Source organism: Argopecten irradians, chromosome 14 (assembly GCF_041381155.1).
Source record: "Argopecten irradians isolate NY chromosome 14, Ai_NY, whole genome shotgun sequence".
In the NCBI taxonomy this organism is placed as follows: domain Eukaryota; kingdom Metazoa; phylum Mollusca; class Bivalvia; order Pectinida; family Pectinidae; genus Argopecten; species Argopecten irradians.
Window position 1 is genome coordinate 28,515,919 of NC_091147.1, and position 20,951 is coordinate 28,536,869.

The following is a 20,951-nucleotide window of genomic DNA, read 5'->3' on the forward strand; positions in this document are numbered from 1 at the left end:
TTATCAAGAGAATTAGAATTCACTTCTCTTAATGAGAAGAAATAAAGTTTTCTGCTCTTGTCAACAGGTATCGATTTAACTTTGTCTTTCGTTTGTGAGTACAACATCTTCAAAATTGGTAGAGAAAATGACTTCTCCATTAATGACTTAAAGAATCTAATTCAAATAGAAAACAATAAAAGTCTCACCAGCTCATATGGGTTGTCTTCATGGGAAGGTTCAGAATTGAACAAACAAATTGAGCAAGATGACAGCAACAATACATAGTTCTATGCAATCTAAAGGAAGATTTCTCTCAGGGCTTTATCCAAGTGACTTTATATATGTTGTAGATCAGCTATTGGTATGCCAGTAATTCTGCTATAGGTTTGCAGCAATTTTATCTTATTAAGCACCCTTTCATTTTTTTTTCAATTTTTTAAACGCCTTGATTGCTTATTGAGTCAAATACAGTACATGCATCAAGAGTTATCTTACTCAAAATAGGCACAAGAATGAAAACAGTAGAATGTGTTAGAAACATTAAGTATCACCGATACATGTGTGTGTGTGTGTAAGACAGTCATGTCACTTATAGACCCTCAAATCACAATAATGATCGTCTTACCTGTGTCAATTGTACAGGAATGGTCAAGGTAATTAGCATATTGTCTGGACATACACCTACTCTTTGTATACCTTTCATGAGTTAGCAGAGACATCATTCAGAAGCAGTGAAGAATGGTAGAATGTTAGAATGATAACCATCTGATAAAAGACACTCTGTCACTGTAACCCAGAGGTGGGGGGCTAGTGGTAGAATGTCAAACACCTTGACCCCTCAGCCACTGTAACACAGCTAGAGGTGGAGGGCTAGTGGTAGAATGTCAGACACCTTAACCACTCAGCCACTGTGACCCAGAGGTGGAGGTCTAGTGGTAGAATGTCAGACACCTTAACCACTCTGTCACTGTAACACAGAGGTGGAGGTCTAGTGGTAGAATGTCAGACATCTTAACCACTCTGTCACTGTAACCCTAAGGTGGAGGTCTAGTGGTAGAATGTCAGACAACTTAACCCCTCAGCCACTGTAACACAGAGGTGGAGGTCTAGTGGTAGAATGTCAGACATCTTAACCACTCTGTCACTGTAACCCTAAGGTGGAGGTCTAGTGGTAGAATGTCAGACACCTTAACCCCTCAGCCACTGTAACACAGAGGTGGAGGTCTAGTGGTAGAATGTCAGACGCCTTAACCACTCAGTCACTGTGACCCAGAGGTGGAGGTCTAGTGGTAGAATGTCAGACGCCTTAACCACTCAGTCACTGTGACCCAGAGGTGGAGGTCTAGTGGTAGAATGTCAGACACCTTAACCACTCTGTCACTGTAATAACACAGAGGTGGAGGGCTAGTGGTAGAATGTCAGACGCCTTAACCACTCAGTCACTGTAACCCAGAGGTGGAGGTCTAGTGGTAGAATGTCAGACACCTTAACCACTCTGTCACTGTAACACAGAGGTGGAGGTCTAGTGGTAGAATGTCAGACACCTTAACCACTCTGTCACGTACTGTAACCCAGAGGTGGAGGACTAGTGGTAGAATGTCATACACCTTAACCACTCAGCCACTGTGACCAAGAGGTGGAGGGCTAATGGTAAAATGTCAGACACCTTAACCACTCAGCCACTGTAACCCAGAGACAGTAAGCTAGCTATAGAATGTCAGACAAGTTTGTAAGTCGTGGTTTGACACTAGTCGTGGTCTGACACTTTAACCAATCAGCCACTCTGACTGAAAGGTTAAAGCACCAATATTAAAATTTTACATTAAAATTAATGAAATAGCATCAAAGATAAATACTACCTACAGTTTGAACTTCTTAGCAGGGAAACGTTTGGATCTTTTGACACATGATTCTTAAATACACAGCCATGCTCTGTTTCTGGTTTAAGTCTGCATCAAGAAAACGAATTTCACATGTTGTTAATGTTAAGAAAACGGAGCGATATTTGGCGTTTCATTACCATCAAATTAACAATAAATTAAGACGAATCAAGTCATTTCTCAAAATGATGGTGGTATTTTCTCATACTTAGCATTCAGCTACCAGCATAAGGGGACCGATTCTCTAAATACAGTAAATTAAATACTCAACCCAACATCGGGCTCTATATTATGTGAATTCAATTGACTTGCCCAATACCATTTTTTATCCATTCAAACGTAAAATTCTCTAACTGTAGCTGAAGTTCAGCAATGCTTGTTAAATAATCATATCTAAATGCATTTTAAATGGTGTTTTATAAATCGTCCACAGTTTTCCAATTACAGCGAGAAGCAGCAGAAGATTAGAAATTTGTTTATGGTTGCAAAATCCTAAATCGGAGAAAAAACTATTGAATTTACTCTAAAGATTAATCTACCTATTTATATTCAATAACCAAAAACATAACTCACAGCTAATTTTACTCAATGGAAGGAATAATTCTTCCACTATAAAGATACAATGTTTTCCACAAGATCAAGGAATATGTTTTTACATGGATCAACCAATGCCTATAGCATCAGCAACTTGCCCAATCATTACCAGTTTTTTTTTGCTTTTTTTCAGGTAATAAAATCCTTGAACAAGTAATTGATTACAAATTAATTGATACAAATAAGGCATTTATATAACTGACCAATCAAGGCATCAAAAATCTGACCAATCAATATAAAACATCAAAACTTCTGACCAATCAATGAAAAGCATCACAACTTCTGACAAATCAATGCAAGGCATCAAAACCTCTGACCAATCAATGCAAGGAAACAAAACTTCTGACCAATCAACAACTAAGTTCATTTACGTTCACAATGAAACACGTAGGTTTTAACCAATCTTGTATTAAGCCTCTGATCACCAATGACATAGCCCACACTCATCAAAGGCACACCCATCAGATGTCACCATTTTCAGCATCTTATGTCAGCTCAAAGATAAGTTAATTACACCTTAGAAACATTACATTGTTCACCAACATGCTGTATGTATAATCAACTCAGAAGATCGACATCCAATACGATTGATTCCAGTCTATGTTCCTTATACATGTACTAACACCTCATAAGTAATTAACAAATTGTAACTCATTTACCCCTAAAGACACATTTAGACTCTTCTAAACCAAAGACTAAAACAGTCCATTGTAAAATTTCAGGGGTGAAGGAATTAATTTAAATGCATATATGGCATTTTTACAGCAGCATATATGCATCCTGTCTCTTATATGTTAGCAAGGATATATATATATTGCAAGCATTTTTCAGTTTTATTTTATCTGAAGGCATATTTCATGCAGATTAAAACAAATGCTAGCATATTCTAGTTTTGATACAAAAGTTCCATCATATCTAAAGCCAGCATATTTTCAGACAGTAGCTTTCTGGGGATCTACCAGTAATACAGAAACCTGCATATAACTTTCAGTCATGATTTCAATCTCAGCTTTAAGGACACCTTGACTTTCCTCAGTATAAAGAGACAGCAGAGAACCTGCTACCTCAATTTATATTAAAGGTTTGTATCTGTCAGTGTAGTCTAGCTGACAAGGTTGGAAATGTCCACAAATCTTTATCATTATACCATATTCCACCCAATAAGTTTATCATTATACCATATTCCACCCAATAAGCACCCATGGTACTAAAAAATTAAAACAAATAAGGGGATGGGAATAAGAAATAGGTCTAGTCTAGTTTTTATAAAATTACTGGACAAAGTAAGACATCAATCAATTTGCAAAAGAAATCAATTAAGACACTTTAATTGAAATTTAGGGCTAATAAAGGAGGAGTGCTTATAGGGGGCGCTTAATGTGTCGGATATGGTAATTAGTTAGGGAGGGCTATGTTAGATATGGTGGGCGAGTTTGTGTGTGAATTGGTCTTCAGTCACATGTATTTTGTAACCCTAGTCTGCTTTATATTCACTTTCAGACGTCTACATACACTCCCTATCAACTAATAATATGATTCATAACTGTTATTACCTATATACTGTACTGTGTTAATGAATTATCATAATACGAGAAAGCTTTGAATATCATTACAAAAATATATATATACAGTGCATGTCAATGTGTGTAATGGTTGGGCTATACAATCTGAGAAGATCACTGTCGATTCATGTGAATAAGCCATTTTCAAAAATACAAAACATTTTTTTCTAATTTAAACAGTACTTGCCAAAATATTAATTAATATTTAATAGTTCAATTTATTTTCAACCTTTTTGTGTTAAAGTGTCAAAATTTAAAGGGAAAAATAATTTCAATTCTATAGCTATTTCATATTACATGCATGAATAGTCCTTTTGTGAAAATAGAATCGAAAATCAGATTTTAAAGTTGTCCATTTGTATGCTGCAATGAAATGTAAACAAAACCAGCATAATTTAATAATAAACAATTTAATAGTGTTTACTCCTATGTAGCACAGGTAGAAGGAATAATGCAACATTTCTGTTTAAAATGCACACATCATGCAATAACAAATCCATTTTTTCACAATCATGACTTTCTGTTACGTTTAAATTATAAGTTGGCTACAACTTCTAGATCAACTTGATCAAATAGAGTAAACACTAAAAGTTCATTACCAGTTCCAAAGTAAACATGCATGATTATAATTAATTATACAATCATTTTGACTTTTTACACCAAATATCCTTGGGAATAATGCTGTCATGTAATATACAATAAAATATATTTTAAATTTCCTTTCTTGCTCCGACTCGAATCTCAGTTGGGCGCAGTGTGTCACAGTATAAAATGTTTATCGCATATGCAAAATAAGTTGGGGTCTCGTCGAGAGAGACACACATAAATGAACATGTACGTAAAGATTCAAAATAAAATTGTAATTTAATTTAAACACGCTTACCTTGGTATTTAATTCAAGGTTGATATCAAGCTCCATGGACGATTTTGACGGCACATTTAAGATTTGGTAGTGTCGATACATTTCCATAGCACGTTCGTAATCTTCATGTAGACGATTCCCCATGTAAGGTTTCAATATCGTACTCCCGAACTTTAAACCGTCGTTGTTGGTGATAGGGTGCAACTTTGCCGTCGAAATACTTTTTTCCGTGAATGTCAACTGTACACAAATACTCGAATAAATCCACAATATAATTCCAAGTCGACTAGTGGTATCCATGTTTCCAAACTTTGGTTTTTGAGGTGGGAATTTTGCCAAACTGTTATAACGATACAGCGGACTAGTGACACTAGCATGGGCCGTCACAGAACATGTTTTAGCCCTGTGTAAGCGTATATTTGACCCAGAAGGGTACAACACGGCTGTGCCTTCTACCGAGCTCACTCCTTCCACCTGTCTATATATAGCCTTCTTGATCAATTAAGTATCCAAATTATTTATCGCGAATTGTCTAGAAATAATCTTATAGATAAAATGAGTATAAACAGAGCGGAAATTATGCTTCATATGCAAAGACAAATGAAGATATTTTAAAGGTTTGTCGCTCGACGAAGGAGGGAGTTCAATTGATTTAACTATCATGTTACAAGTTCTGACTGCTGTCTCCAATCCCCGAAAAATTTAGCGGCTGCTAGAATTCTGACGAAGGTCATCGTTTCTTGTCATGTAGACGAGCTCAGATGTGTTGTCATCGATGGAGACGAGTAAAAAGTTGCTGGATTTTATTTCGGATAAAGGGTAAGATGTTTAGAATCGAAGGTAAATTTTATCTACACCGATATTTTATTTATCTAACATAGACTAATATATACCATAAACCACAGCGACTCGTGTCGGTCGCATGTTCACGAAAACCTTAAGATCATAGATCCGAATAATTTGTATGTATGTGAATTTAGCGTGTGTAGATACGTCTTGTCAAAAGTAGAAAATGACACTGTAATTCTCGTCTCATCTAAACCGACATTTCGTAGACTAGATAAGATTTATTTTGTCGGAACGTCGAATTTGAGGGTGCAGAGGGAATCATTATACGTGAAACAGTTGAAACATTATTGCAACATTTTATGTCAGTATATTAGCTAAATGTATTAGTTTGTTTTCCGTAACATTGTTTAGTTTTTACACAGGGATTAGACGGGATAAACATTGTTATACAATGTTACAAAGTTTAAAGCACCTTGCTGGTGTATTGGTGTATTTAGAACCTAATTAATTTAAATGAAGACTTACTCAAGTGAAGAGGATTTATGTGTGGTAGTTAAATGTTGACCAGTGGTTTTGTTGAGAAGTGACATAATAGTACGTTTACTGTTTAACCACAGGTGATCAGTGGCTATTTCTATTCAATAAGGATCTCGATTAACATGAGACCAGTATTGTTATTTACACTGTATTCAGGTGTGTAGCCACTTGAGTACAGAGGGGGGAGGGACTGATTTGTTTAGGGGCTGCCCCAGGGGGTCAGTAGGGGCTGTATCAGTGATCATACACACTAAGGAGATAAATAGATCCCTTGACCCCATATATAACTGGGTTCAAAGGTCACTGAGCTCTTTGAAGTTTAAGGTGCCAATCATGAGGTGTGGGAAGACAGCCTAATACAATGTATACTGCCAGACAGGTGAAATTGATAGGTGTGCAGTAATCAACAGGTAAACAGAGGCAGCAGTTGTTCATGATAAGGTGTGTGTATGGTGGGGAGGGGGGGGGGTTGTATACTCACTGATAAAGTTGGAAAGGGGTGGATGAAAAGTAATGTCGAGGTAAAAGATGAACCTATATAGTATTCACATTGAACACAAGCACAATATTTCACATTAATTAATACATTAGATATTTACCTACTTTATAAAATTAAAATGCCTTTGTAAATTGACTAAATTTAAATACAAACGCAGAATGATTGTTGTCATATGTACAGTTTCATATTTAATGCTTAGTATTGTGTTCATTGTTTGATTTTCTTTTAATTTTTACCATAATGCACTTGCATGTAGCAAAATACTAAATGTATAAGATGTTTATAAAGTTAATAATTGGTCCAATAATTATGTTTTAATTAATAATTAATACTACAATTAATTACCTATCTTAATGTGACACACACTTCTTGACTATTTTGTATTCTAAATTCTTTCTTGAACTGTTATAAATGCATTTTAGATAAAATTTTAAATATTATATTTCAAGAATAGTTATCCTAGCAGTACATTTGAATTCGAGGTTTTGAATCAATCTTGATTGCATTTAGATAGGATTAAGATTTTAACTAATCAAATTGGATAACAAGTATTGATCGACATTTGTTGGGTTTTTTCTTAACAATTGAAAATCATGTGCTGGTAGTCAAAGAATAATTTAAGTATTGTAACACTATTATTTATTATCCCAATATTGCTGAAATTGAAACTGGAAATTGTTAAATTTGAAAGACAAGCAATTATCATTCTTTGTTTCAAGCTTGTAGTTTTTTTTAAGTTTTCAAAAAAAAAAATATTTTAATCCATAAATTTCATCATCACCATCATTATCATTAAGAGAGAATCAAATATATTTAGTACCGTATTTGACCCAATAAGCGCGTATGTTCATATAAGTGTCCGTCTGCCATTTGAGGCCTCAATTTCAATTGCCTGGACATAAATAAAGACCAAAATTGTATAAGTTTGCAATAATTTTGTCTATATTTTAAGCACTTTTTCATTTTTTTTCAATTTTTTAAATGCCCTGACCATGGACGCTTATTGGGTCAAATACGGTATAAGTATCAGAAGAGAAGCGAGATGTGAGAGCAGGGCCTTTTGTTTAGAGAGTGTAAAGAATCAAGAGTGTTTAAGATTCTAAAAATAAAACAAAAGTGGAAACATTCACTCTGACAGTAATTTATGGAAGCAGGTACAGATTGTATACAAAAATTCTTCTCCTCTTTAACATCCTGTAGAAGTGTTCAAGAATGGAACATGCCTGCATGCCAGCTATATCATTTTGTCAACATGAATACCAAAAAGTCTTTCTAAATTAAATCTTAAAGAATGATGAAGTTGGCAGTAAAAAAAAAATACTGATTGGCCTTCCTCAAAGGGGAGAGCATTCGACTTATGGCCAAATGAGGCAATGTCAAGCCATTCAAAAGCAGAGAAAACATCTGATCTTTAGTCACCTTTTAGGATCACGCAGTGGGACAGCATGTGCATGAATGACCGGTCTGTAAGCATTATCAGATGATTTAGAATTCTTTCCATCTCCATAAAACAATTTGTTTCCCAATCCAAATCATCATATGTGTTCTTTCTATTTCAAGGCAATTATAGCAGAACAGATCAAAGATCATACTGTTAAATTCAATTAAAATTAGTGTAATAAAACAAAAAGTGATTTGAAGATGTTTTCTTACAAACTAATTATTTGAGTGCTGGATATTATGCTGGTCTGAGACCGTGATCTCCCTTTAGTCTATTGGGTAAAGTGATCTCCATGTAGTCATTTGAGTAGAGTGATCTCCCTTTAGTATATATATTTTCAATAAAGTGATCTCCCTTAAGTCATTTTAGTAGAGTGATCTCCCTTTAGTCATTCGGATAGTGTAATCTCCCCTAAGTCATTTGAGAAGAGTTATCTCCCTTCAGACATTTGACTAGAATGATCTCCCTTTAGTCATTTGGGTAGAGTGATATGCCTTAAGACATTTGGGTAGAGGGATCCCCCTATAGTGATTGGGTAGAGTGGTATCCCTTTAATCATTTGGGTAGAGGGATCTCCCTATAGTGATTTGGGTAGAGTGGTATCCCTTTAATCATTTGGGTAGAGGGATCCCCCTATAGTGATTTGGGTAGAGTGGTATCCCTTTAATCATTTGGGTAGAGGGATCCCCCTATAGTGATTTGGGTAGAGTGGTATCCCTTTTATCATTTGGGTAGAGGGATCCCCCTATAGTGATTTGGGTAGAGGGATCCGCCTATAGTGATTTGGGTAGAGTGGTATCCCTTTAATCATTTGGGTAGAGGGATCTCCCGATAGGCATTTGGGTAGAGTGATCTCCCTTTAGTCATTTGGGAAGAGTGATCTCTCTTTAGACATTTGTTATTAATTTCTATTACGGAACATAAATATTATTGATTTCTTATTGTAAATCTGAAATCAGAATTTGCATTGATCAGATTTGTTTCAAGTACTTCTAAATTAATCTGATGCTGACAAGAGTGGAACCTGGAAACTTCTATACACACTATGGTCGTCCTTTATACATGTAGCTTATATACACTGAAGGCTGTGTTAAGTTCCAATATACATTATATCTACTTTGGCTATAGATGGTGTGTTTCCATTCAATACGTTATATTATCAGTTATAGATGGTCATCCCTCAACTTCATGGTTGATTGATTTTGCTTTGTCATGCTTGTCCTTACCAGACCACCTGTTTGCTGACCTTACCTGTGATTCTGATACATGTTAACGACACTTGTTAACGACACCTGTACTGTGTCCACAGGTGTTTGTATCGTAAAACAACAATGAATGTTATCATGTCCTGAATGTACATCAAATTGATAACAATATGTCAATGGATCAGATAATTTTTCTTTTTTATGCTGCATCAATGAATGTACTCTAATTCTACACAGTTTGGCTTTCCAGAGTTGTCTGCCCTTGTTTTTGCTTGACTTTGAATTATTCAATGAATCTGAAGTAAATAATATCATTAGAAAAGTTTCAAGTATGGTGTCTTAGATATGTTGAGACTGATAGCGAGCTAGCTAAAATATATAGCTATTTCCATTCATTTGATATTTATATCCACATATTAATGTAGACCGTCCCTTCTGTGACGTCATACGTTTGTAACATCGCTTTCCAGATCCCGGCAAACACATTTTATTCCTTCGTACTCACCAATTATTTCCCATTAAAATCGCTCTGCATTCAAAGAAATTAATTTTTATCACAGGAATCCTACAACATACTCCCGGGATAAATTCATTGTTCAAAATTGGACAACATCAGTAGAACTTGACCATCGTTTTGATATGTAAGGACTTTTGGATGACCAATAACTGCATTTAAACTGGTTTTCTTTGCCGACTGTTCACTTTAAGTTTCAGAGGAAACAGTTTGAGTTGAAGGTACATATACACTGAATATGTGTTTTGGAAACCAATCATGAGCCAGCTAGATGTCTGTAACATCTCTATTCGTATGGGAATCAAATGCCATGATGACACCAAATGTATTAGTCATAAAACTGTCATGGAATCTATGTTAAATCAACATGATAACAAAATTCAACAAAAATGTCAGTTGGTAAGGACTTCAGGGATATGTTTCCATAGCTGAAAGCTTCAGACCTGATTTATAGCCTTGTTAATGCTGCCATTACTAGGATATGGTACCCGCAGGTAAAAACACACACCAGCATATATCTATTTATCTGCAATTAACAGTCTTCAATGTTTCAAGATTTAGAATTTAAATCTCTTTGAAATCTCATGATATTTCACTATCGTCATAATAATGGTTTTTTTTTGTAGACAATATCTTACAAAAAAAAAAAAGTTTTTTGAGAAATGTTGTATTCAGTGGCACAAGGAAATGTTACTTAATAGATTTCTGTTAATTTTCTTGTAAAATGCAGGTAAGGTGTTAAAATTATACCTGCTGCCACCATTGCATGGTCATAAAAGGCAACTAAATTTAGGATCCTAGGAGTCACAACACTAACATACCACAGCCTCCCAAAAATACTATCACAAGGAGACACAACACGAATATACCGCAGCCTCCCAAAACATACTATCACAAGGAGATACAACACTAACACACCACAGCCTCCTAAAACACATAATCACAAGGAGACACAAATATACCGCAGCCTCCCAAAACATACATGCCCTTGTTTTACTACTCTAATCAAATATGAAGATACAGATTTATAAGTTATAATATTATGTGTATTTTAAGTTTTATATAGCTTCCATTGAAATGCAAGAAACAGTCAGCAATGGAGACTTCTACTATCACAAATTCTGATTCAATTTAAAATCTCCAGGAATAAAGATCAGAACACCAGAATAAATCTCTATATGGGGAAAGGCCAGAAGATTTCAATCTCTAAGTTGATTTCATCATGGCACCAGCTCAACAGAATTGTGACTGTTGAAAGTGCATGTACTATAATTCACGCCTAGTTTCCGTACAGTACAGTTTTCAAATCTTCTTTATGCGACAAATCTGACAAAATGTAGCAATACGTAATACATTTACATCCAGATCTTGCGGATTTTGTCGTAAACTCTGAATGACTGTAGTGGAAAGACATGGTTTTAATTGGAAAGAGATTTGTGGCCCAGTCGATCTGCATTGTGTCATGTACATAGGAAATATATCTTATAGAGCTTGTCAGCAATGCATGTATAAGAAAGCCTTTTGATCCGCAGCCTCCCAAAACATACTATCACAAGGAGATACAACACTAACACACCACAGCCTCCTAAAACACATAATCACAAGGAGACACAATACAAATATACAGCAGCCTCCCAAAACATACATGCCCTTGTTTTACTACTCTAATCAAATATGAAGATAGATTTATAAGTTATAATATTATGTGTATTTTAAGTTTTATATAGCTTCCATTGAAATGCAAGAAACAGTCAGCAATGGAGACTTCTACTATCACAAATTCTGATTCAATTTAAAATCTCCAGGAATAAAGATCAGAACACCAGAATAAATCTCTATATGGGGAAAGGCCAGAAGATTTCAATCTCTAAGTTGATTTCATCATGGCACCAGCTCAACAGAATCGTGACTGTTGAAAGTGCATGTACTATAATTCACGCCTAGTTTCCGTACAGTACAGTTTTCAAATCTTCTTTATGCGACAAATCTGACAAAATGTAGCAATACGTAATACATTTACATCCAGATCTTGCGGATTTTGTCGTAAACTCTGAATGACTGTAGTGGAAAGACATGGTTTTAATTGGAAAGAGATTTGTGGCCCAGTCGATCTGCATTGTGTCATGTACATAGGAAATATATCTTATAGAGCTTGTCAGCAATGCATGTATAAGAAAGCCATCTGATATAGATCCGATAGCATTTATTGACAGGATTTAGAATGGATTTGGAGAAGGAAGTGGTGGAAAAAATAATTTTTGATATAAATTATTTATGCATTGGTTAAAGATGCTCCACCGCAGACAGAGTATAAATAATACCCATCATTTGAACAATAACTGATGTTTTATCATGTATAACTATCTGTCTAATTAACACAAACGCAATAATTTATATTGCTTTTGGTACATGTGCAATCAGTACTTCATTCCATATAGGGCATAGTGCCATGGATGTATTTTTGGGACAAAATTAATTATTTTAAATATTTTTATCTTTAAGTAAAATAAGAAGTTCAAACTTTTCAATGATGGTAATGGTCACATGTAAAGTAAGTAACTTTTGTCTGCTCCTGTTTTTGATAGAAAAAAAATACCATTCTACAGCGATGGAGCATCTTTAAATATGAATACTAAGTAATAATGCAGAAGAAACATATAATTGATACCATTTCAAAGTGAAAGTTGACTTACTTTCAGAAAAATATCTCGGCCTATATATTATAAATGGAGCACATAGATAATTTTGAATAAAGGAGAATAAACCATATGTGAAGGTAAAGAAGAACCGGGGATTTATACAATATAGCATTCACGCTGTGTAGGAAGGGGTTCATGGTGTCATGAACACACCTTGGAGCAACAGCTATTACTGGGTCCAATGGCCGATTAATCACTTACAGTTTTCCAGAAGGTAAACAAAGACGCAGAGAGTCAACACTCACGTCTGTATATAGGTAATACAAGGGGCTTTCCTTCTCAGATTTATCAATTTCATATTCCTCTTTCATTCACTGGTCAGGCCAACAATGTCTAATCACTTAATCTTGGGGAGATTCAATGGGTCGAGGGCAGCTCTGACTTTAAACGCCAATTATAACAGATAAATACCTGTCTCTTACAACAGGTTGTCTTCAGGATTGAAGTGCGATTGAGCTGTTCAAAGCTCTAATTGTAAGGTTGTAGGTAGTTTCCTGTCTCGTAGTAGTCCCGAAGCATGTCGAGATGTTAATCAGCGTTGAAATAATTCATAAGTGTATACATTTAAAGCCTTATTCATTGATTATAATTCATCTAAGGAAAAATCATATGTATTACAACTGCTTTATTAAACAAATCAAACACGCTTCATTATGTCTGTAATAGTGTATGTTTGAAATTGAGCCAGTACAATCGTCCCGAGGTTTGTTTCCCTGTTCCGTTATACGTACAAACTCACAAAGAGTCAAAATGTGACTTAAAAGGTGACAAATTTCCGTCTATTTCCTGATACGGGAGTCAAAGAGGATGAAGCGTGCATAGCGCAGTATGTGTACATTGTCTCATACCAGACAAGGCATGCTTTGTAAGCCAAACTTGGGACAAAGTTAGTCATTTACGACAAAGTAGTATATTGGGTGTAACTTTCTGGAACTTTGTCTACACATCATCAGTATTTCCTCCTCTGACACAAATTGATGAACTATATATCACCAGCTCCTGTAGACAAACTATAACACTGTAAAGACTACCCAAAGGACCTAGAAAAATTGTCTTTATAGCCATTTTGGGACTATACATGCCAGGTCATATTGTGTTGAAATTTACTTTCTGAGTCCAGAGTCCAAGAATGTGGACTAATTAGCCAGGTGGTCGGTATTTATAGGTTGTCACAGATTTTTTTGTATCCCAATATCGGAAATAAAGCTTGCTAAGAGTTCTGACATGGGGGTAAAGACTTAGATCGTTAATAATAGGTGAATTTAAGGATTGAAGCTAAACCTGATTTTGATAATCATAATATACATTGACCAATAGGTTTTGTTCCACCATCATTCAAGGAGGTCACTAAAACCTATCTAGGGATTATCACATGTATATTAAGTAATACAACAATACAATTGTTTGTCTGTTTCCATGGATATCCAGACAACAATACAATTGTTTGTCTGTTTCCATGGAGATCCAGACAACAATACAATTGTTTGTCTGTTTCCATGGAGATCCAGACAACAATACAATTGTTTGTCTGTTTCCATGGAGATCCAGACAACAATACAATTGTTTGTCTGTTTCCATGGAGATCCAGACAACAATACAATTGTTTGTCTGTTTCCATGGAGATCCAGAAAACAATACAATTGTTTGTCTGTTTCCATGGAGATCCAGACAACAATACAATTGTTTGTCTGTTTCCATGGAGATCCAGAATTCCTGATGTTTAATCTGATATTTCCACCTCCTCCATTCTTAAAAGCAAAGTTGTTCTTTATATATAGTATCTCCAATTTTGCTTTATGCTTTATTTTACAACACTAAAGAAACCTATCTAAATCAGCTAGGTTCACATTGCACTTTAACTGGCTTAATATAGTATCAAAGGTGAGACAGTAAATTATGTCGGAAACCTCAAAGTGAGACTGTTATGCTATGGTGATATCTTTGACCACACAAACCACAATATTGACCATTTTTAGAAGGACGCCTTCCATATTGAAGTGGTCACCTGTGTAACGATTTACCTGTGCATTGATACACCTGTAAATTACAATTAAGACAGGTGAAAAAGGGGGGAGCACTGTGGATCCTGTTTGAAGGTGGATCTGCATTGTGTGTGCCCTGCGGTGAGGGACTGTAAATCTAACCTGCTAAACTGTTTGTCCAGATAAACTCCAAGTGTTTGATCAACAATATGATCTGTGTGTTACAGTCGTCTACCGTAAGGCCACAAACACTCCTCGCCAATATTTGTTTGATACAAGTTCAAGTAGTTGATTATCTATCAGCCTTGACATATATATAACAATGTCAAAGAACTTAACTTAAATGCCATCTAGTTCATCAAACATTTTTGATCTGGTGTTAACTGATTATATATCTATATCAACATGAATTAGAGCCCCTACATCTTGGCCCGCATGGAGATGAAGGTGTCCTATAAGGCAAAAAAAATAATATGTCTGTTTAGGATTACCCGACTTACCCCAATTTTTTACCCCGACCCTAATCTTTTTTCCTCTTTTCTACGAAAAAAATTTAAAAGTAAGGATTTCGATCTCAGACTCCAGTTCTGGCCATTATTGTACAGTGAAAGACACACACACAAAAAAAATCCTCCTGACCCTATTTTTTTTTGCCAATGTAACCCTAAACAAACTTTTTCTTTTTGGCCTTAGTACATTTGTAATTAGGTGGTTTTTCGGTCTGTCCATCTCACTGTGTCTGTTGTTTATTCTTTTGTATAAATACGATAGAATGAAGTTGAGGATTCCACATGGTGTCTGGATCTGTTGTGTAACTTTGACTTACTGGTTGGTCAATCACTTGGTAGGGCATGAACATTAATTCCTGACTTGTCTGTATTCTTAACATTCTATCAATACAAGCTTTCATTCTCTCAGTTGGTCAGGCGTTCCTTCTCTCAGTGTCTCATTAAGCCTTCATCCATTCAGTCTATCAATACAAGCTTTCATTCTCTTAGTTGGTCAGGCGTTCCTTCTCTCAGTGTCTCATCAAGTCTTTATTCTTTCAGTCTCAATCAAGCCTTCATCTACCCAGTCTCTAAAGCCTTCATGCTCTCAGACTCCCAAGATTTCATTCTTTCATTATCTCTCAAGTTTTCATCCTCTCAGTTGCTCAAGCCTTCTTTCTCTATAATACTCTCAGATGTTCAAGCCTTCTTTGACTCTCAGATGCTCAAGCCTTCTTTGACTCTCAGATGCTCAAGCCTTCTTTGACTCTCAGATGTTCAAGCCTTCTTTGACTCTCAGATGCTCAAGCCTTCTTTGACTCTCAGATGCTCAAGCCTTCTTTGACTCTCAGATGTTCAAGCCTTCTTTGACTCTCAGATGCTCAAGCCTTCTTTGACTCTCAGATGTTCAAGCCTTCTTTGACTCTCAGATGCTCAAGCCTTCTTTGACTTTCAGATACTCAAGCCTTCTTTGACTTTCAGATGCTCAAGCCTTCTTTTACTCTCAGATGTTCAAGCCTTCTTTGACTCTCAGATGTTCAAGCCTTCTTTGACTTTCAGATGTTCAAGCCTTCTTTGACTCTCAGATGCTCAAGCCTTCTTTGACTCTCAGATGCTCAAGCCTTCTTTGACTCTCAGTTGCTCAAGCCTTCTTTGACTCTCAGTTGCTCAAGCCTTCTTTCTCTATGATACTCAAGCCTTCTTTGACTCTCAGATGCTCAAGCCTTCTTTGACTCTCAGTTGCTCAAGCCTTCTTTGACACTCAGTTGCTCAAGCCTTCTTTCTCTATGATACTCAAGCCTTCTTTGACTCTCAGATGTTCAAGCCTTCTTTGACTCTCAGATGTTCAAGCCTTCTTTCTCTATGATACTCAAGCCTTCTTTGACTCTCAGATGCTATAGCCTTCTTTGACACTCAGTTGCTCAAGCCTTCTTTCTCTATGATACTCAAGCCTTCTTTGACTCTCAGATGCTCAAGCCTTCTTTGACTCTCAGATGCTCAAGCTTTCTTTGACTCTCAGATGTTCAAGCCTTCTTTGACTCTCAGATGTTCAAGCCTTCTTTGACTCTCAGATGCTCAAGCCTTCTTTGACTCTCAGATGTTCAAGCCTTCTTTGACTCTCAGTTGTTCAAGCTTTCTTTGACTCTCAGATGCTCAAGCCTTCTTTGACTCTCAGATGTTCAAGCCTTCTTTGACTCTCAGATGTTCAAGCCTTCTTTGACTCTCAGATGTTCAAGCTTTCTTTGACTCTCAGATGTTCAAGTCTTCTTTGACTCTCAGATGCTCAAGCCTTCTTTGACTCTCAAATGCTCAAGCCTTCTTTGACTCTCAGATGTTCAAGCCTTCTTTGACTCTCAGATGCTCAAGCCTCTTTGACTCTCAGATGCTCAAGCCTTCTTTGACTCTCAGATGCTCAAGCCTTCTTTGACTCTCAGATGCTCAAGCCTTCTTTGACTTTCAGATGCTCAAGCCTTCTTTGACTCTCAGATGCTCAAGCCTTCTTTGACTCTCAAATGCTCAAGCCTTCTTTGACTCTCAGACGCTCAAGCCTTCTTTGACTTTCAGATGCTCTAGCCTTCTTTGACACTCAGTTGCTCAAGCCTTCTTTCTCTATGATACTCAAGCCTTCTTTGACTCTCAGATGTTCAAGCCTTCTTTGACTCTCAGATGCTCAAGCTTTCTTTGACTCTCAGATGCTCAAGCCTTCTTTGACTCTCAGATGTTCAAGCCTTCTTTGACTCTCAGATGTTCAAGCCTTCTTTGACTCTCAGATGCTCAAGCCTTCTTTGACTCTCAGATGTTCAAGCCTTCTTTGACTCTCAGATGTTCAAGCCTTCTTTGACTCTCAGATGCTCAAGCCTTCTTTGACTCTCAGATGTTCAAGCCTTCTTTGACTCTCAGATGCTCAAGCCTTCTTTGACTCTCAGATGCTCAAGCCTTCTTTGACTCTCAGATGTTCAAGCCTTCTTTGACTCTCAGATGTTCAAGCCTTCTTTGACTCTCAGATGTTCAAGCCTTCTTTGATTCTCAGATGCTCAAGACTTCTTTGACTCTCAGATGCTCAAGCCTTCTTTCTCTTAGACGCTCAAGTCTTCATTCTCTCTAGCCTTCTTTTTCTCTTTCTACAGACTAGAAGACTTATTTTGAACATCAAGTATGTCTCTAAGATTTTGGACCCTTTCCTTAGAATTGTTAATGTTTGTTGTAAAATCTCAAAATCATATTTTTGACTCATACTATATTTGAAGATAGGTGAATTCATTGTTTGGTGTAATTTAAATTGATTCTTCACTGAAAGTTGTGGACAGCTAGACGACTTTATAGAGGTTTTGTTCATTAGGAGTCTTAAAGGTCTACATAGCCAGTAGTGCATTGTAATGATTTACATAAGCGTAAAATATTGGATCTAGATTATACTGACAGTCACAATCATCGTCTATATCAGTATGATATCTCTAACTGAGGAATGTATGGCCAGTCAACATGGCTCCTCTTCCCAAAATTAACATGTACCCGCTGCCACTTAAGAACAATGGCCGCCACTTTTGGTGACATGTCGTAGCTAAAAACCTCCTTAACACTCTTAAGTACATTGTAGACGACTATGTGTAATACAGGTCATATCTTTTGTAGCTATCTGTGTTAGTATTATCAATCTTAGACAAGGCAAATTATCTCATCATCACTTCAGGTATTTAGAACTTATGTATGTTATTTTGTGTTATTGAATAAAACTCTAAAATGACTATATATATCATCAAATCCTGGCCTAAATCTTGAAAACCTGTTCCATATAATTTTGGATACATTACGATGCATATTTCTTACAAGTACAAGAATACACCATATTGGTCCATTGTGAAAAGACTTGATCGGGTCACAGGATATAATGACAGGTAACATATATATAGATACCCTTGTTGTACAAGTACCCATCTCACCATGTTTCTGTACTCCATCTATTGAAATTGCTGGTAAATATAGTCACTCCCTTATTTAGGTCATTATGTAGGGAAACTGGTCGATGAATAGAAGGAGTGATAACGTATGCTAATTACACGGCCCACTGTATGCCATATCTGGGATGAAGATCAGACTTGTGTGTATCTCGAGCGGTCACCCATGGCTGGCTTTATTGAGTGGACAGAAGGATGATACTTCAGTTCTGCAAGCACCTGTAATATTTGTAAATAGAGTCTCTTAGAGGCTCCTTAACATCTATCACAAAGGTGAACATAAAGAAAAACTCCAGAAGGAGAAATTCTCAAGAACCAAATCTATCACACAAAGGGTTTAGCATAAACATCACTCTCTGTGACTGTTTAAAGTTTCCTTGGAAAGCTGAGAAATGAACTGGTCTTTGTTGATGTGGTTGCATTGGACTTTTCAAAGTGCAAGGCAAAGTTTCCTGGGAAAGTTGAGAAATTAATTTGTTTTGCTGATGTGGTTGCATTGCACTTTTCAATGGGCAAGGTAAAGTTTCCGTAGGAAGTTGAGAAATGGACCTGATCTTTGTTGATGTGGTTATGACAAGTGTAACCTTGCATGAGTGAGACCTAGTTTCCTTGGAAAGTTGAGAAATGGACCTGGTCTTTCCTGATGTGGTTATGACAAGTGTAACCTTGCATGAGTGAGACCTAGTTTCCTTGGAAAGTTGAGAAATGGACCTGGTCTTTGCTGATGTGGTTATGACAAGTGTAACCTTGCATGAGTGAGACCTATTTTCCTTGGAAAGTTAAGAAATGGACCTGGTCTTTGCTGATGTGGTTATGACAAGTGTAACCTTGCATGGATGAGACCTAGTTTCCTTGGAAAGTTGAGAAATGGGCTTAGTCTTCACTGGTATACAGTATTCTTATTTCATTTTATGATCTGAATTTGAAATGTCTGTAGCACCAATAATGTACGTTAATACTCTTACACAATATACTGCTTTACCTCAGCAATAAGGTGCTGTACAATAACAATATAACTATATAATCTTGAATGTTCATTTTGGGATTTTGTTTTCCTCAAATGGGCTGTTATCATTGGTGTGCAATCCAAGAATGATCGATGCCATCTTGGTACATTTCTGTTTAATTAAATTAAAGAAAAGTTCAGTCTATAATTAGAAAGAGTAGTGAAAACCACCTTCCACTGTTTGAAGCTACTCTTAATTTTTTGTGTGACTTCTTATACAGTGTTTTTCCTCTTAAGACACCAATCAGCCAGACTTGATATAATGACACGGAAGCTATTCAACCATATTCTCATATAAGTTCACCAAAACTCAATCTAATTAAAATTAGACTTGTAATTCCACTCCACTATGATACTTTACGTTACGCTCCAATACAAGATCTAACACAACTTTCCGTTCATCAGGTCACCTCAGTATGACCTCTGGCTTAGAAACAGAAAATCTCGGGACGTACTCTTAGCCGTTTACACTTCCGAATGAATCAATCACACCGAAGATTCTGTAGGCGACACGCTGATTGGCTAACCGTAGGGGTCATGCTGAGTCTAATTTTAATTAGGTTGACCAAAACTATAACGGATTGCAGTCTGACCGAGATTCATGTGGGTACCTACAGTTATTACAGTAATTATAAATTTAGTTATAAAAGGCTCTACAGCTGAGCTCATCGAACTGATCAGTTCCACTAAATATATAGATTTCATTGACATACATACTATTTATGCGATAGAAAGAATCTTGCAGTATGTGGTGGCCATTTCATATATTGAATACCGGGTAAATTATGTATAATATTGCTAACTGAATTTCTTTAATCAAATCTTTGATTGACACTTGCCTATGATCAATTTCTCCTTGACACATGTTTGAGATTCTGTTTCTCATACTAAATCATGTGAGTGGGTTAATGCTGAAAGAAAGAATGTTCTTCACCTCCACAAAATCTTATGAATGCCAACTCAAAGTCAAGATTGATAAAAAAAAAAGTGCATGAAAAACCGTTAACCCACAAAAATTACAACCTCAATCCATTTGAATCCTTTTAAAATATAGTGTTGTGTTTTTTAAAATCGATCAAGATCATTACAGATATATTTTTGTCAGAATTTTGTCCTGTGTAAATCTATATAGATCTATATCGGGTCAGTATTGCAAACATATACCAGGTTAATAAATGTGTAAACCTGATCAAGCAGCTAGGTCAGCATGTGTAATATAAACTATTATAAATCTATCCTGCTATATCATAATCTTTTTATACTGCCACTCTAATAATAAACAGCAATATAGACAGATGGAAATCACCAGAAGGATAGGTATATGATCCCCAAGACAGCAGTACCAAAATATCATGACATTTGTTCCAATGCTTCTGATAAGACATAGTTTCAAAATGTCAAAAATCGCCACATACACTAGTACTGTAACCATCATTGAAATGAACCATCAGATGAT

At 36.2% G+C, this 20,951-nt stretch overlaps 2 protein-coding genes across 3 annotated transcripts in view; one reads left to right on the forward strand and one right to left on the reverse strand.

The window, feature by feature from the left end:
* Positions 1 to 5,381, reverse strand: part of LOC138306924 (uncharacterized) — a 241,467-nt gene extending 236,086 nt beyond the window's left edge. Inside the window, 1 exon segment of the mRNA XM_069247495.1 lies at positions 4,902 to 5,381. Within this exon segment, the coding sequence (XP_069103596.1) occupies positions 4,902 to 5,180 (279 nt within the window). The 5' untranslated portion in view covers positions 5,181 to 5,381.
* LOC138306923 (uncharacterized) overlaps positions 1 to 20,951 on the forward strand; it is a 167,958-nt gene that overhangs the window by 96,581 nt on the left and 50,426 nt on the right. Inside the window, exon 1 of one of the 2 annotated variants that reach the window (XM_069247493.1) lies at positions 5,541 to 5,699. The exons of the other annotated variant lie outside the window; for it this stretch is intronic. The gene's annotated coding sequence lies outside the window, so the exon portion shown is untranslated. Of the gene's footprint in view, positions 1 to 5,540; positions 5,700 to 20,951 lie in introns of those variants that run through there. 2 annotated transcript variants of the gene reach the window in all.